General features: G+C 42.8%; 1 protein-coding gene across 1 annotated transcript in view; it reads right to left on the minus strand.

Annotated features, from left to right (window-relative positions):
- Nucleotides 1–4,487: 4,487 nt before the first annotated feature.
- Nucleotides 4,488–18,381, minus strand: part of vwc2l (von Willebrand factor C domain containing 2 like) — a gene marked incomplete at its 3' end in the record, with an annotated part of 15,190 nt that continues 1,296 nt past the window's right edge. The window contains exons 2-4 of the mRNA XM_080535610.1: nt 14,170–14,268; nt 8,662–8,791; nt 4,488–4,639 (exon numbers count right to left, since the gene is read on the minus strand). Of these exons, the coding sequence (XP_080391736.1) occupies nt 4,488–4,639; nt 8,662–8,791; nt 14,170–14,268 (381 nt within the window). The remainder of the gene's footprint in view (nt 4,640–8,661; nt 8,792–14,169; nt 14,269–18,381) is intronic.

Genomic DNA, 18,381 nt, shown 5'->3' on the forward strand with positions numbered 1-18,381 from the left:
CTGAAAAAGAAACAAACAAGTTTTATTTTCCTTTTGTCTCTGCAAGGGGAAAAAACAAATCACCCACCAGTGCACACTGCAGATTTCTGGCCCTGCGCCCCTGAGGTCTTCTCCTGGCCATCTCCCAGGATGCCGTTTTCAATGGGTTTAGTCAGGGATGCGCCTAATTGCTATTGATTGCTGCATGCTGCATTAAATTGCTTCCCCTTTTCCGTGCATAAGAGGGGGAAAAGGGAGGGGGAAGGAGGCAATTAGTGGTGCGGACAGAACTTCAGACGGGTAATGAATTAGACTGTAGAATGAACCTGTGTGTTTAAGGAAAGAGCAGCTCTGGCTCACTCTTGCACACCCGACGCAGGCACGATCCCTGTTATTGAGAAACGGGCCAGGAAAAGTTATATTGTACAGAAATGAATTATGCATGATTCCAACACAAGGACATGGGGAATCACAGGGTCAGGTTCATGCCAGGGGGTGAGTGTTGTCTTTTTGTCTGGTGTGTTTTTTCTGGTGGTAGTATGATTGGGGCTGCGGAGGTCCATCTGGCTCTCCCAGCTACATTGGGATTTGAAGGAACATGATGTTCCTGGTGTAAATAAATCTGTGGATGAGAAATACTGGGGTTGTCAGCAGTGAAGAATTGCACATGTTTGCAGTATCTACAATCAGTGTGTTCTCTGGGCCTGTGTAATCTAGGGGGCAGCAGGTGGTGGGACCGTGTTTCTGTACAAAAGAAATGAAATGAAAGAAATAAATCAACACACACACTTTTGCTGAATAACACTTCTTTTTCAGTCTATTTAACAAAATAGTTTTTGTCTTCATAAATAATACACATTTTTTCTCCACCTCAGATTTCTGAATAGAATACACATTATACGTTTGAAGGTATTTACAAGTTATACACCATGAAGGGCACCAAGGGCGGTTTATTTTGGAATACAAATCTGGAGTGTTTGGTTACAGGTATCCACTTTGTCTTAAGATACAGTATAGTGGACGTATAGTGTAGTGGTGAATATGTGTGTGCAGGTCTGTGTATGTGTGTGAGTGAGTGTGCGTGTACACATGTTTTGGTACCTCCAACCAAACCCTCTGTGTAGTTTTTATATACATTTCTGGTTCTAATTGTACATAACACATCAAATGAAAACAGTAGAAGTTGATATAATCTTTAGGAATGACCCTTAGTGCCCATGAGTAATACAATTTGATTGTTTAATAACAGTGTTTTTCTCTCCATATAACTCTCGGTTGGTTTTCAGGCACACTTTAACAGTTTTGTTTAAAAAAAAAAAAATAAGAACAATCTTTCATAGCTTCCAGCTACAGTAAGTCGGTGTCTCGTGAAAACATCAATGGTACACCTATTTCAAATGACAGCGAAAAAGCAGTGTTTAGAATGGATGGGTTTGTAGGTCAATGCTTGGGTACACACTTAGACACACACACACACACACACACACACACACACACAAAAGACCAGACTGTTTGCTGGACAGATATTAACATGGGTGAGGCTGCACCAACCTCTCTTTGAGATTATGTTGGTCCATGAAGGTACTCCACTGCAGTAAGGTCATATGCCAAGATTGGTTTAACCACATTTTGAAAAGTTTCGATTTTGAGATGGAGGCTCTCTAAACTGTTAATGCGGTTCTGTCAGCTCCCCTTGGCCTGTGTTCAGTGGAGGTTGCTTATAAAGGGGAAAGCATTAACATTATGAGGCACTGCAAAGGTCTTTCACCGTTGTTCCTGGAAACAATCTCCATCTGAATGGTTAAATATTGCAAGACCTTCCATATCACAATATTCGTACAACTGTTCACAAACCTGATCTCTACAACCCTGGTCATTTGAATCTAGAATGTCATCATATCAAATAGCCATTCCTCTTCAATGAGAGAGCATTAACAAAAGGAAAGTTCTATCATGTCGCTTGAAATGCAATGATTCAGGATAGCCCTCTGATAATAACCAGATCAGAGGATTTGTACGAGTTCCAGGGTGGTACATTATGTGCTCTACAGATGTCCATGGTAACCTCATGTCTCTACCTGCCTGCCCCCATTAATCTGCGACTGACGGACACAACAGGTCAAAGAAGAATAAGCTCACTCCTAGGTATTGAGAACCTAAGAGAAAGCAGAGAATGGATAAATATAGCACTTGGGAGAGGTCTCAGCTGGTGGTTTGCAGCTAAAGGCCATGGTTGAAATCAGGGTCTTATCCTGTGCAGTGACACAATGTCAGTGGTTGCTATTCATTTGAGCCTGTCATCTGGAACACAAGCTTCTCTCTCTCTCTCTCTCTCTCTCTCTCTCTCTCTCTCTCTCTCTCTCTCTCTCTCTCTCTCTCTCTCTCTAGATTGTTTATGATAGGTTGCACACCACAGAAGTAAAACATATTCTTCTAATTATTGAAATGAATTGCATACCCATAATCAGACAGTAAATAAAGATATTGAGTCTATGATTGATAATCAACACATACAGTACACCAGTACATCAGCCGTGTATTTAGCCATGAGTCAGCTCGATTAATGGGGCCTCTCTTTTCATCTGGAGATACTTAGAGTCATCACAGTTTAATGATAGAAATGACCTGAGCGTCTCTGCGGCCAGGATTAAACTCCACCTTCATCCTTTCAGTCTGATGAATATTTCATCATTCATAAGACTAAAGCTTGGTAGAAAATGATGAGGAACCTGCGGCGATGAGTTTGTGTGATTGTTAGGAGTAATGCTTATGTGATATTCCTTTACCTCTTTAGTCAGGGGTCTAGCTCCTTTGTTCATTTCTGTCTCATTACCAAGAGCTTGGAGCCGTTATTAAGTAGTTCATCCATCATGGCTGTGGAATAGGGTCCAAAAGGTTAACAGGAATGGATTCGCTTGAAATAAAAAAAATACTAGTGATGAATCGGCACGGGCTTAGTAGAATTCTCTGTTGAATTAATGACTAGTATTTATCATCTCAAAAACGCAGGGGTGTGGGCACAGGTTGGTCGGAGGCTGTCTGTTGCCTTGGTGCTCAAGCTGAACCTGGGATTCTATACGTAATGCATTATTAGCCCAGCCTAAACGATGATCACGGCCATACGCTGCAGTGGAAAAGCTATGCAGATATGGAGGAGGTTACAAAACAGAAAATCTATTATATAATCTGTAGACAAGAGGAGGAAAACAGCTGTCGCATTGTGAGCCTTTTGGCTTAAGTGCTTCTTGGGTGCAACATTCAACATTTTTAAGCTGAAAATGAATTACCAAAAGATGTGTGTATGGGTCTATGGAGGATGAAAGGCTGTGTGTCTGTGTGTGTGTGTGTGTGTGTGTGTGTGTGTGTGTGTGCTGCTGCTTTGAACCATCAAGACATATGCAGATTTCCCCTTTGTCTTCAAGTTCTTGCCGAGTGTGCTCACAGACTGCAGAGCTTAGGGCCCATGTGGGTGATTTATAAGCGAATACTCCTTGATTAAGGGAAATTAAAGCAGGCTGCTAATGGCTCGCTAATTGCTTAGATAACAAGTTCAAGCTGTTAGCCTGTAGGAATATTTTTGTTGGTTCAGGCCATAGGGGGGAAACAATTAACCAGGAGGGATTGCCCAATGTATTGATGCTATAGCATCCCCTCCCACCCCTCAGTTTGGGTAGCATGATATCAAAGTGAATTTGCCCTCCATAATAACTTGGTACGGTACCATTTCCCACTCAGATCTGTAATTTTCCACCAAGTCAATGGTCTATTGGATATCTGACCTGGGTTCTCCCCCTAGTAGATAATGGTGCCTCAAACACAATGACGTCAAGATGACTATAGGTGCTACATATGTTCATGTTAAGAATAACAGTAACAGTGACAGCTCAGCTGAGGTTAATGGCACATTAGGATGCTGACATTGGATGTCATATCAAAATCAAGAGTGAATCCATTGACCTATAAAACATATATTACAAGTACTGTAGTGGGAACCAAATCCCTGTGAGTTAACTAGAGTAAACAGGCGTTGTGAACACAGCTTGGCCATGCCACTTGTCAATGCCAATCCTAGCTCCATGTAGCATAAGGGCGCCATGAATTTGTGTGCTTACTAGTTGTCCTGCCTTCTGTTAAACTTTGTAGATCTAATATTACAACACGTGAGTGACAGCTACAACAAGCATATGACAACTGAGCATTTCAACAGTGCCAATGGTTAGGAATGAGTTGTCTTCATGAAATATATAAACGTTGTGTATAAGCAGCATAAGCAAGTAATTCTCAGAAAATATATAGGACAATTAAAACAGGAAAAAACAGTCTCAAGAAAGGTTGCTCCTGCTCCTCCTCTGTGGGTAAAGTAGTGGTTGTTGTGTGTACGAGAGCGTTGCAGCTAGTTATGCAGTCTCAGGTTGCCTAGGAATTGTGCTCCTGTCCTGTCAATCATACAAGCTGGGCGTTTGACGCGGTAGAGCCCTGCCTGCATATCACTGTCCCCGGCAGGGTTTCTATGACAACGTCTGGCCGTTGAGGCACTCCCGCCGCAAGCACTGCGCAGGCTTCCACCAGTCCCCATTGTGGCAGCGGCAGATGGTGCAGTCGTCCACCTTCACTTCAATGCCGGCTGGGATGATCGTTGTTCCGGCGAAGCAATTTGGACCTGCCACATGGGAAGGGAAGAGAGAGAGAGAGAGAGAGAGAGATAGAGAGAGAGAGAGAAGCAGAAATGAGTGTGAGCTCTCGGGAGGTTCTTTTAGAGGGGATGGCGGAGTGATGCAAAGAGCCCTTGGGAGTTTGATGTCAGAACAGACGCACAGATCTTTTCACGGGCATGCACCGATGGGCTTGTTTTTGCAACACTAAAGCGCTTTTGTTAGCCTCCTTCTCCCTCGACATGGAGCGCTTTGCATCCTAATGCGCCGCGAGCAGAGGAGGCTGGCAGGGGCTGGCTTGGCAGCACAGAGCTCGTGGTTGGAGCACAGAGAGAAAGCTGCTTTGAGAGGCAGGAGGGAGATGCTGGTAATCACTCCAGTCTGCATGAAAACCTCTCAGCCTCCTTAGAAATTCCTGAAACACTGAGATTTACGCACATCCATAACAATTTCTTATACAATAAACAATCCTCAATAATGCATGAATCTGTTTCATCCCAGAAATTACATTACTTTGTTGTTCTCTTTATATGTTGATACGATTTGTGTTCCTTTTATTCCAAGCCTCATTTGAAAGCATGACTTTGGCGTAGCTAATCTCCTGATAATATACTGTCATTGATAATTAGATGGTGCAAGATGATGCACATTTCTCCCTTCATGGCTATCTACATTCTGAGGGTAATAAAACATCCACTACACCTGAAATAAAAAAAAAATACTCTCACAAAAACCTCAGTGACAGATCATGGCCTTGGGGTGAGGCACACGCCATCTTTATTTGTCACTCCTGATACAGGGGTACTCCTGATGCAGGTACCAGGAATTCGCTCCACTGTTAATAATTTAAACGAAGCAATCAGTGGCTCAATTGCTGTGACGGTGACTTTAGATAGCTCTTTTAAACAGAGATCTATCAAATCTGCTGGATATAGGCCTCTAAAAGCATCAAGATCACTGTGTCCCTAACTCATTTTTATCCAGATAGCAAATACGGTGTAATGAATGAAAGGACATCAACATATGTGATGGCAGCTGGTGAAACCGAGAACATGTTGGCAACCAATCAAATTGTTCAGACTTTTATTCAGAAAAATGTAAATAAATGTCAACGTTGGTGAAAGTCTATGACACACTCGCTAGTCAAGCCAAAATATTGCAATGCAATGGATTAGGTGAGTAATCCTCACTACTACCTAGCAAGCTGTTTTAGTTGACTACCGAGCATGTCATTGATTTTCAACAACGTCCAATTAAAATATTTCAGAATAAAAGTCTGAACATCTGAACGGCTGCCGACTTGTTCCCGGTTTCACCAGCTACTGTCACATATGTGACTTTAATAAGCACTAAGACTCCAGGGTACACGTCCCATTTAATGAACCAGCAGAATTCAAATCTGCAATAACTGAACTTTGATGTACTTGAAGATCTGATACTTGTGGCATTACAATAGCTTGTCTGGGGACCTAAGCAGCCCTTAATGATCTGTGGCACAGAGTATTGTATTCCTCCCCCTCAGTGTATTGACTCAAGTCGAGGACCAGCATTAACAGGGAGCTAAGCATCCGGAGGCACCCCTCTGCCTCTCAGAACCTCACCAGCCTCTATTGGACGAACCGAACAGAGAAAGAGGACTCTCTCAACCACCTCATACCCATCCTGATATAGACATCAGGAGGACAAGTCCTTTGGTGAACTTGGACATGATAAAAGCGCATCGATCTAAGGCCAGTGGAGACATTGTGAGTCGTTGCCAAGTCCTAACTCTCATTGATCCAGCTCAGGACAGTTGGCACAGGTAACAGACAACCGGGCAGAGGTTGATGAGAGAAGTAGGCAACCTCCAGTGCTGCCAAATGTGATTGTTTATGGCCGGACAGATCTGAGTGCCGTAGGGCACAAGGACACTGTTTCCACTACCTGTCACCTTAGAAGATGGAAAACAGACTGGGGCTCCATTCAAAACCAATGCAAAGTCAGAAATGTGGGGCTTGGTTTGTACACATGGCTTACTGCATAGTTTGTCCACAAATATGTTATATTACCTACATTCCATGTCTTCAATTGTTATAATATCTTATATCTACACCTGCAAACATCTGCTTGTCATCTCAAAAAAAGGCTAAATAAATTCTATTTGGCTGGCTTCACCATACGAGTACAAGGCCACGCATGCTTGTCCATCAGCACTGTCAACTAGAATGAGTGTTACCTGACTTTAGCTGTCTCTATCGGCTTACATGATAGTCTGCCAGGAAGGCACAGTGGCAGGTTAAAAATTGACAGAACAATGTCAGATTGAATCAGAGGTTATATTCCTACAAAACATATGTAGGATACATGTTGGCCTGAATACAACGGAATGCATATTCTCCTGAACACCTTTCTATTTGTATTATTATTATTACAAGGCAAGAAAATCTAAAATGTTTATGGTGCTTAGGGATTCTTCAAGTTGTCACAAGCCTGAGGAAGTATTATACCAAAGCCTAATGTCTGTGTCTCCATGTCAAGAGAAGTCAATGTGTGTCTACTGATGCATGTAGGAGCTCATTTTCCATGGCTTCTGTACTGTATATATTCAAACGGAAAGGCCTCACAGGCTTGAAGCTCTACCCATTATCTCAAGAGCAGGTGATTTTGCAAAAGCACACTTGTCTCCTGAAGGCTCCACGTCCAACTGGAATACATGAGTAGATCTATCCTCCCACGGTGTACCAAGAATGAGCATTAAACGCTACTCCACCCCCGAGTTTAAGAGATTCATCTGCCAGAGTTGGACCTGGTTCCCTGGGGGGTTGAGACGGCAAGCTCCCTGAAATGCCACTGCCGCGAGGGCGTCATCGTATCCTGTCTTTCTGGATTAGCTCTTCCTCCTCCCCAAGCCAGTGTGTGTGTGTGTGTGTGTGTGTGTGTGTGTGTGTGTGTGTGTGTGTGTGTGTGTGTGTGAGTGAGTGAGATTGTGTGTGTGTGTGTGTGTGTGTGTGTGTGAGATTGTGTGTGAGATTGTGTGTGTGTGTGTGTGTGTGTGTGTGTGTGTGTGCGTGCGTGTGTGTGTGTGTGTGTGTGTGTGTGTGTGTGTGTGTGTGTGTGTGCGTGTGCGTGTGTGTGTATGGAATGGGGGCTACAGGAATGTTCCTTATACTCCTTACGTCTGTGACCTCATTAATTATAGATCTACTATTACAGGTGCTACGAGGAAACATACCCTAACCCTAACAGTTTTGGGAGAGATGAGATGTCTAAATCTAAAATGTACCATATCTATTTATACATCTGTTATGAATTAGATACCATGCAAAAGCCTTTAGGTGACTTACAATTACCTTGAGAATGCATGCAATGAAAAGTCCTCTGCTCTCCTGACTACAGCCGTCCCTATTCTGCAAGTAGCATAATATTGCCTGGTTTTGTGGTGATTGCTTACGTGGATCAACTCCAGTTCAGTGGCTACACCACATTTTTGTTACACAGATTCAGCCTATCATAACCAAAACATATGCTAGTGCACACCTACAGTATATATGTTGATCATTCCAGCCTCCCAGATTGTGTTGTATTGAAAGTGAATAAAAGAGGAAAAGTCAGCTCAGTCATACAGGCCTAATGCTCCGTCCCTCAGGATTGGGCTGGCTAAGGGATATTTTACGCCCTGACTTGTATCAAGCCAATGAGCCATCGGAATCCTATAATTCTAATTTGGGGATTGGTTGTGGCTGACAAGGGCATCAGGGCAATGGGAGATAAAGAAGTCTCCGGGGGCCCATTATTCCCCTCCCACGATGGCCTGAATCAATCGGCCAATGTTTATTCTGCTTAGTGTCTCATCTATAATTAAAGCTGTACCCCTCATTAGTGGCACTGAGGCCCAAGGTAATGATTTGATACATAAAACATAAATGACATTCTCAACTCCTACGACCTGATCCTCAAAAGATAGGCTTAGTCACAGATAAACGTTTGATGAAATTGTCATCATTCTGCAGAGTGTGAGAGTGGATTTCTAATGGGAAAAGAGAGGCCTCACCGTTTTTACAGATGGGACAGCACTGCTCTGGCTCATAGACAGGATTGACACACTCAGGGACGGCGCAGTCGGACACCACACAGTGCACCTCGTTATTTGGTTCACAGCGACACCATTCACAAGGCGACGGCTGCAGAAAGACAGAGAGGTAGCAAGAGAGAGAGAGAGAGAGACAGAGAGAGAGAGAGAGAGATTAGTTAGTTGAACACAGTCTAGATCCAACAGGTTTTAACACAAAGCAGTTGATGCCTTGTATGTTGTCCTACAGCATGTGGTGTATGTACAGTACAGTAAATCTGCTGCTGAAAGTGAATTACTACTCTACCGTAATATATTCCCTCTCTCTCTCTCTCTCTCTCTCTCTCTCTCTCTCTCTCTCTCTCTCTCTCTCTCACTCTCTCTCTCTCTCTCACTCTCTCTCTCTCTCTCTCTCTCACACACAATCTTTAAGGTTGCACAAAGATTATCCACAGTAAAATGTTGCTCTTCAGTATCCTTCTGAATGATATTAAGTTATCCCCAAATATTTGAGATTCATTCCTTCAAAAAAAAACATTGTATCTCACCACTATACTCTGGAAGATGACAAAACCTTTGTTACATACAGAGATAGGTTTTGACAATAATGTTGAACTTGTAACTATTGCTGTGTTAGGCTATATGCCAAACATCAGCAAATCAGGAAAATATCAATTAAAACTATTCTTCCTTTGGAAATAAAGTACAATGTTTACAGCTTTTAGTGTTGAGAGAGTTTTTTTCTCAGAAGCTTCTTTCAGAAATTCCACCTTCAAACTGAAGTATTCTTTAGGAATGTTCCAAGCACAATGTTCACACAAGAGGTCAGGGGCCTCATTTATAGAAAGTACTCAGATCAAATTTTGATCTTACCCGTGTCGTACGTAGAAAACCACTTCAACGTAGTGATTTATACAATTTCAACGTGAGTCAATTTGACCGTGGAAACGATCGTAGCTCTACGTCGAGTATTGACCTTGCGTACGCACATTACCTACTGGTTATGCAGAGTTATTACAGGCATGTGAGCCGCACTGCCTACTGTAATTCATGCAAGTGGCTCGTAATAAAATTAACGATGTTGTTATCAGCCGAGAAAATGAGTTTAATTCTAGATTTAAAAGGAACTGGGGCCTAATTTATAAAAAAAGTACTTGAACGTCATCTTTGACTTTCACGTAAGCACATTTTTCGAAACGGACGTAAGCATTATTTATAAAACGGGCTGAGATGGTTTAAAGTTGCGTACGTGCTTCCTTCTATAAATACCAACGCAGGTAAAATGAACGCAGGTGAATGAGGTTTGTATTAACGCCTGTGATAGAGGCTCAATTATAGCGGCTGAATTAAGACAAGTGCTATAATATAGGGTAGGCGTTCGTCTGGAAGCGGGAGAGGGCAGAGAAGGGTGGCTTCTCGGTAAGTTGCATTTGTAACGTTTGATCATGACAACTAACCAGGCAAAATGCTTATACTAAGTACTCAAGTTGTAAAAGAAAATCAGGGGAGGTGGTGGATTTTATCATATGAGGACAATTTTAGCATCCCCTCGGCGTCATTTGACTTCAGTGTCAGTGACTTGGTAAACATGTCATTGCATATGTGCGCACCTTGAAATAGCAGTAATACCACGTTCATTGATAAAATGACATAAAGTATGGAAAGAGGGGGACGATTTTGACTGTTTTTATTTCTGGGGGGATGCCATCCCCCCTCAACTCAAGTGCTGCTTATACTGTAATAATATAATGGTCTTATTCTTATCAGGTGGTCTTATTCTTATATGGCTGCTCACTCCCTTTGCGAACTCCCAGACACCGGAGAAAGTCCAGTATAATTTAGCGCCTGGCCGGGCAAGGTCCGTTGTGGAACGCACTAGGCATGTTGAAGGGGAGATAGACAGCTCCGGAGGGATATAAAGGAAGACTGAAATACAATCATAAACATCAGTTCCTTTTAAATCTTGAATTAAACAAATTTTCTCGGCTGATAACAATATCGTTAATTTTATTACGCGCCACTTGCATGAATTACACTAGGCAGTGCGGCTCACATGCCTGTAATAACTCTGCATAACCAGTAGGTAATGGGCGTACGCAAGGTCAATACTCGACGTAGAGCTACGATCGTTTCCACGGTCAAATTGACTCACGTTGAAATTGTATAAATCACTACGTTGATGTGGTTTTCTACGTACGACACGGGTAAGATCAACATTTGATCTGAGTACTTTCTATAAATGAGGCCCCTGATGTTTATGATTGTATTTCAGTCTTCCTTTATATCCCTCCGGAGCTGTCTATCTCCCCTTCAACATGCCTAGTGCGTTCCACAACGGACCTTGCCCGGCCACGCGCTAAATTATACTGGATTTTCTCCGGTGTCTGGGAGTTCGCAAAGGGAGTGAGCAGCCATATAAGAATAAGACCACCTGATAAGAATAAGACCATTATATTATTACAGTATAAGCAGCACTGGAGTCAGAAATAAAAACTGTCAAAATCGCCCCCCTCTTTCCATACTTTATGTCATTTTATCAATGAACGTGGTATTACTGCTATTTCAAGGTGCGAGGGGGCACGCACACATGAAATTACATTTTTACCAAGTTACTGACACTGAAGTCACTGACACTGAGGGGATGCTAAAATTGTCCTCATATGATAAAATCCACCACCTCCCCTGATTTTCTTTTACAACTTGAGTACTGAGTATAAGCATGTGCCTGGTTAGTTGTCATGATCAAACGTTACAAACGCAACTTACCGGGAAGCCACCCTTCTCTGCCCTCTCCCGCTTCCAGACGAACGCCTACCCTATATTATAGCACTTGTCTTAATTCAGCCGCTATAATTGAGTCGCTATCACAGGCGTTAATACAAACCTCATTCACCTGCGTTCATTTTACCTGCGTTGGTATTTATAGAAGGAAGCACGTACGCAACTTTAAACCATCGCAGCCCGTTTTATAAATAATGCTTACGTCCGTTTAGAAAAATGTGCTTACGTGAAAGTCAAAGATGACGTTCAAGTACTTTTTTTATAAATGAGGCCCCTGGTCTAATGACATGACTTGAATGTAGACAACAACACCTGCTTCTAATTGACTCAGACAGGTAGGCAGAGACATTACTATTTTCACAAACACATTTACAAGATCACCAAAACAACAAAACACTCTCTCAGCGCTGTATTATAAACAGAAGCAGAAACATACGCCTAGAGATCCACGAACCACTTCCTTTCATCTACAAACCACTGCAAATGGCTTCCTTTTAGAAATGTTTAACATCCATCCAGTCTGCTGCCCTTTCCCTCAGCTTGAGTGCACACAGTGTGCCAATTAAATAGAAAGATGTTGACTCATGCATATGTAGGATAGCCTCTATCAGCCTGGCAGCCTGTATCTTCAGGGGGTAGAGGGGTGGGTCAATAGTGGAATGTTGGGGCCAGATCCCACACAATCCCTCACAGTGAGCACAGTGTTTAAAGGTGTTTAAACTATGCACATAGTGTAATTGCTCTTCTTGACAGTGCTTTAAAAATGTCAGCAACAAGTTCCTATAAAATCCATATATTAAGACGAAAGAGAACAAGGTTTCCAGTGTATCATCAAGTATCTCAGACAACACAAGCATCATCAACCTGTAATGATAACTACAAGACTGAAAATGTAATTGTAATATTTGTTGTGAAATTGACCATTTTGTATACATCTATATTTTTCCTTGGAAAAAGACTGTTGCACTGGAGATTGTAGGGTAGGCGCAATAAGCCACGGCTTCAGCCTACACCTTTTTGGAAGCCACGGCTTCAGCCTACACCTTTTTGGTCCTGATGTTATAAATTGTGACTATGTACATTTTCCTATATCTGTATTGTGAATTGTATAGGGGACCAAAATAAACATTCTCAATCAAAAAAAACTCAATCAAAAGTGTCATCTACATGTCAATCTAGCTGACTCACTTCTTGATCTGTGCTCATCTGCTGCTAAAGGTATGGGGGAGATGATGACATCAAAGCAAGCCAAAAGTAACCCTGACAAGCTTTCACTGAAATCTATATATAACACTTAACATAGTAAAGCAGAGAAAAGAACATCCATTATTATGTTCCACTATCTAGAGTGGAGGAGATGACACTATCCTTGTGGTTGTTAGAGATCATTTTAATTCTTGGTATAACCTACATTTCTTTATAAACCTATAACACATGGAAACCAGTTTGCCATATTTGGTGGTTGCATTGTTATACTACATCCATCTGAAATGAAAGTATATTTTGCCTCAGTCGGAAATACAATATACTTCATACAATGATAATACACTGCAGGGCACCCATCAATGTATTCAATAGTGCTTTCAATGCAACCTTTCATGTGAGTCCTGAATTCATGCCACAATATACTACCTCACAAAAGAAACCAGAACACCAGTGGCTGTAGAGACCCACTCCAGGTTCATACAAGAGTGAACTGAGTGCCATATCCTCCACAAGGACCGTAGTTACACTCTGACACGACTGGAATGAGGGAGATGCAGAGTATAGTCCAACAAGCCTGTGTGGAAATGTTGATGTCGGTTGGAGATAAGGTTGGGGGGGACTCATGCATGGTACTAATACGAGTGAAAAGGGTAATGGATTTGGCCAAAATGCACGCCAAACAACATCAGGGAGTGCAGAGAAGAGAGGCACAGTGAGGGGGTGAGGGGAGTCTGAAGCTAGATAAACAAGGTTTTTTCTACGTTTTATTTATGTCAAATTTAACTTAACTGTAAGGAATCCTGCTCAAACTAGTTATCATTGGCCTACAGTACTTGTTTCTTCTTAATCAGTTGTTCAAATTAAAAGTATGTTTTTTCCTTAGGCAAATTTAAAAAATAAAATCAATTTGAGCAAACTCATTTCAGATACTTATTTATAGCCATCTCATCTCATAGGTGTTAGAAAAGGTGTCAGAGTCACTAATTACTGTGTGTAGTGAGTGGGTAATTGTAGTTGTATAGTGTGTGTGTGTGTGTGTGTGTGTGTGTGTGTGTGTGTGTGTGTGTGTGTGTGTATGTTTGCAGAGAACATGTATGATTACATTTTCCGACAATATTCATCTGGAATCTTTGTTGAAAAGCACAGTATTTATTCTGTGAAACAGCTATTACAGAGTGTAACCAGTGCAAAATATTCCATAGATTCAGGGAAAATCTATCCTTTATTGTGCAATGAATAATATGAACAGCTAGCTACAGAACCATGAGGTTTCTTAATCATGTAATTCTGTCAAAACACATCAGTTAAGCGTTGGACTGAGGTTGCCTTGTGTGTTTGTTATTGAAAAGTGGGGACCCTGCAATTGTCCTCCTCACCTCTCCAGTCCCTACAGCCACAACCCCCCAAATCTGTCCCCCTTCCCTGGGGATCTCAGGAACAAGTACGGGATCGATCTGAGTTCACATCCCAGCCCTAGTTTGCCCGCCTGGGATCTGAACTCACCCTATATCTCCAGGTTCTTGATTGGAGCTGCGCAGGGGCCGGGGGCACGCCGGCAGCCACGCTGGGTGGACTGGTCCCTTCCTCGGCTGACGGAGAACCCTGTAGGTGAAACACCTACCGAGGGTGAGTGGCAGGAATACAATACAGCAGCACAGACCCACTACTCACTCTACCACTCCTATCGCTTGTCTATCAGACTCAAAAGTGTCTCTACTCCACTACATAAAATCTTAATCAGACCAACCAAGACTGATTCAGCACACTGTGGAAACGATCATTGGGTCACTGATGACTCAGGTCTTTAAGGTTTGGGAATCATGTTTTAGGGTTACAATTACTACAGAGTAATCTATTCTCAATGGGTATTCATACTTACAATGACAATACATTCTATAGAATTCTATAGAATAGAACTCTAAGACACTTCCTGAGGGTAATGGATATTGGACAAGGTGATGCTGGATAATAACACTAAAGCCCAGTGGTTCTATCCTCTAGGCCTAATATCAGCCAGATCATGAACCTAGGAGAGCTACCCTGTCATGTGGATCTTTATGATGCTGATCTCGTTTGGGCTTCTCCTCCACCTGCTGTTCTGAGTAAACACAGACCTTTGCATAGTGCTCCAGGGCGATGGTCAAGGAAATGCCAACGCAGCCCACTCTAAAGGTTAGCCTGTCGGCATCTCTTAATTGGGAACTCGATCAGAAGCACTGACGCCATTTGATTTCCTTTTACACGGCTGGACTCCAGCTCTCATTTTATAACTCAAAGAGATGTGCTCAGACAACACTCCGGACACATAAACTAGCAATTATGACTTTGCCTCTTGACGTCTTCTGTCATACGTCAACTCCCTTACCACTAATCAAATCTGTGGGCTTTCTGGCTATATCAATTATTTATCTCACTAACAGAGGGTGGACATCTTCAGCCAGAGTTTCCCCTCTCTCCGTCTCCCCATATAATTTCTCTGTTGGAAAATCAATAGGAACAAATGAATGGTTTTTCGAGTGGCGTGAAATGTCCTTCCCTCCCTGGGCTGCCACTCAAGGTTAGCAGGGATGTGAGGGCGAGATGCACTATTGATGGACTTGATCTCACATCAAATCGGTAGGCTTACACGCTCAGAGGCTCCTCTCAGGAGAGTGTGGGTGTGCATCCCAATGCAGGCCTAAAAGGCTTGACACCATCCAACACCCAGTCACCCAGACCGCAATGGATTAAGAACATGAGTTTGAAGGGTTGAACTCACACTCCCTTATTAGCAACAGACCACTTCACTTAAGTCTGCCATGCTAATTACTTAATGCATAGCTTATGTTAGAGATCTAAAAGCCTTGTAAACGACAGGACAACATAATTAATGGCAGGCATGTCTTTTGGGATGAGGAGTCTGATTTTTGATTGGTTGTCATTAATGTGACAGGGGACAGAGGGACATGCATACTAGGATTATGTAATAAGCTACAGTACCTAAGCTTTGCAATGAGATTCCTTGTAAATAAAATGTAAGTTGATCAGCATAATCGGCATACACTTGGCATAGTTCGGTTACACTGCTGCATGAGTAGGCTTGACTAATGTATCCTCTCACTGCCTCTTCACCCTGACGACTGATCAAAATAAAGGCAACACAAACAAACACTCTATGGACACTATTCCCTAGAAGGTACACCTTCCTCCCACAAGCACTCAACAGGCGTGTGGCAGCCTCCGTTCTAAAAGCCCTGCTTTGTGGCTCATTACTAGAGATAGCTTCTGCACCCACCACTGTGACCTGTATCAACCTGTGGGCTGGGGATCGTTGACTGCAAGAAGGGTTTTTCATTGGAATGTATTAATTTATCAAGCAGTTCTCTCAAAACTTCCAATGTTCCTACAGTAACATCAATGCTCTCATGGCAGTCTATTGACTGTTGATTGCCTGTAATGTACAGCGTGTCTCCACAGGCAAAACAGATTTTGGTCATTGTACTGCCCACTCATTTAGTTCCTGTATAATGTTGATTTTGAATTTGTTGTGAATGTGCTATAGTTTTATTTTATTTTATTTTTATTTTTTTTAGATTGTATCCCTTTTTTACCCAATTTGGTAGCCAATTGAACCCAACCTAGCATCCAATTATCCCCTGCGTATTGCGAAGGATCCGCCGCACGACCCTGTGGCCGGCAGTCCCAGAAGAGGCCGCCAGGCAGACTAGCTGACTGGCTCCTCGAGCCCAGCACCTGTTATTCCGGCACCCCGGGGGTGCTGTTGCGCAACGGATCCTTGTCCGGAAATACTCCTATACCGCCCTCGGGAGCGGCCCAATATGCCGCTCCCCGTGTGTGCCCCGGCCATATCCGGATCTGGCGAGCTGGGATTCGAACCCAGTCCCCGGTGGGCAGCATGCACTAGTGGCCAGTGCTTAGACCGCTACACCACCGCGGGGCACAATGTGCTATAGTTTTGTATTTTATTTGCATGTGTGAGTATTGTGTGTACCGTATAGTGTTGCAGGGCCCGGCTGTAAATGAGACTCAGTCAGGTCCTCTAGCAAAGTAACACACACACACACACACACACACACACACACACACACACACACACACACACACACACACACACACACACACACTTTGAAGAACAATTAAAGAGGGGGGGGGGGGGTGCTTCAGGTCTCAGTGAAGCTGACATCACTTGACAAACAAAATCAATATAAAGGACTAACATCTATGGTATAGACTTATCTGCAGTCAATTAACAGCTAACCAAAACTGCCATCATCAAAACTGACTTTACAGTTACACAACACCATTGGAATGGAACGTACCTCCTCCGACGGGATTGTGTCTTATACGTTTGTATGCAGTGTGTTACTAGTTTGTGATATTTGCCATTACTGATGGTTTCAGTTAATAACATTGATGATGCAAGAATAACTGGGGTTCTTCTTGTTGTATCTGCAATTACCTATAGCTTCAGAACAAGTCAGAAAACAAGGTATGAATGTTTGTAAAAGCATGATACATTGCATCTCTTCAATTGCTTGTCTAATAGCTTGTGTGTTTCTCTGTATATTTCTATTTGATGTTACAGTAGTTCCTAGACATGTTGGATGGATCTAATTAGGTGTAGTTATGTTCCGTCTTATCTGTGTGGCTGACATGTCTGAAGCTGAGGTAGGCCTTCCACTGTTTTTCCCTTGGGTGTTTATGATCGATGATCTTTCCAGATGCCATCCATGATGGTTCAATGATAACATAGATCAACAGTAAAGTGAGAATTATTGATTGATTATTTGAGGTTGATACTGTATGGTTTTACTATGTGGAGCATGGACAACGAACAATACACCCAATAGAATCATGGTTTTCTGGCTCTTCCATGTGCAATGTGTGCAAACAAACACGACTAATTGCAATGATTAATTATAGAACAGGACCAGCCCAGCGCATAATGGCTTTATGTTACACCAAGTATCCACTCATGAACAGCTCAAACAGTGTGTTCTATATCTCGAGTTATTAATGAGTTATTAATGAACTTGGTAATGAGATCTCCCGATGACTTCCTCGTGTTCATAACAGATACTATGTGAGTAACAGACCGTGTTTGAGTGGATACATTTTGAGCATTTGCCGATCAGCGCCTTTCAATAGGCTACTTGTTGCATGATGGGGATGAAGTCTGTCCGATTTGCTCTAAAATGTTTGAGATTCACGAGATCGAGGGTCACTCAGTTTTTAGAGCGAGTCGTTGTGGAGCCACGTAGCTACTAGACTGCAAGAAGCAGCAAGCCCGTTGTCTATTCATGATGTACCTGGATCAGGAAAAGCCTGGTATGCCGCAATGTGTAGACTGTGGTAGGATCACTGGCGGACTCGAGGGGGGGGGGGCAGGGGGGGCGACCGCCCCTCCTGGTGCCCCCACGGTTGAAAAATGTCTCTCTTAAGTGCCCTTTTGAGTGGCAAAAATGCCCTTTTGAGTGGCGAAAATGGGAGGACGTGCCCTATTGGTGCCCCTCCAATGGTCTAAACATGACCATGTGCCCCCACAGTTGAAAAACGTCGCGCTAAAATTCCCTTTTGAGTGGCAAAATTAGAGGATGTGCCCTATTGGCTGCCCTTCCAATGGTCTAAACTTGACCATGTGCACTGATGGGGTCCCATGTTGTGCAGTAGGTGCCCTTTTTTTCTTTTCGCCCCTGCCCTTCAAACAGCCTGAGT

This window comes from Nansenia antarctica (assembly GCF_963989245.1).
Source record: "Nansenia antarctica genome assembly, chromosome: 7".
In the NCBI taxonomy this organism is placed as follows: domain Eukaryota; kingdom Metazoa; phylum Chordata; class Actinopteri; order Argentiniformes; family Microstomatidae; genus Nansenia; species Nansenia antarctica.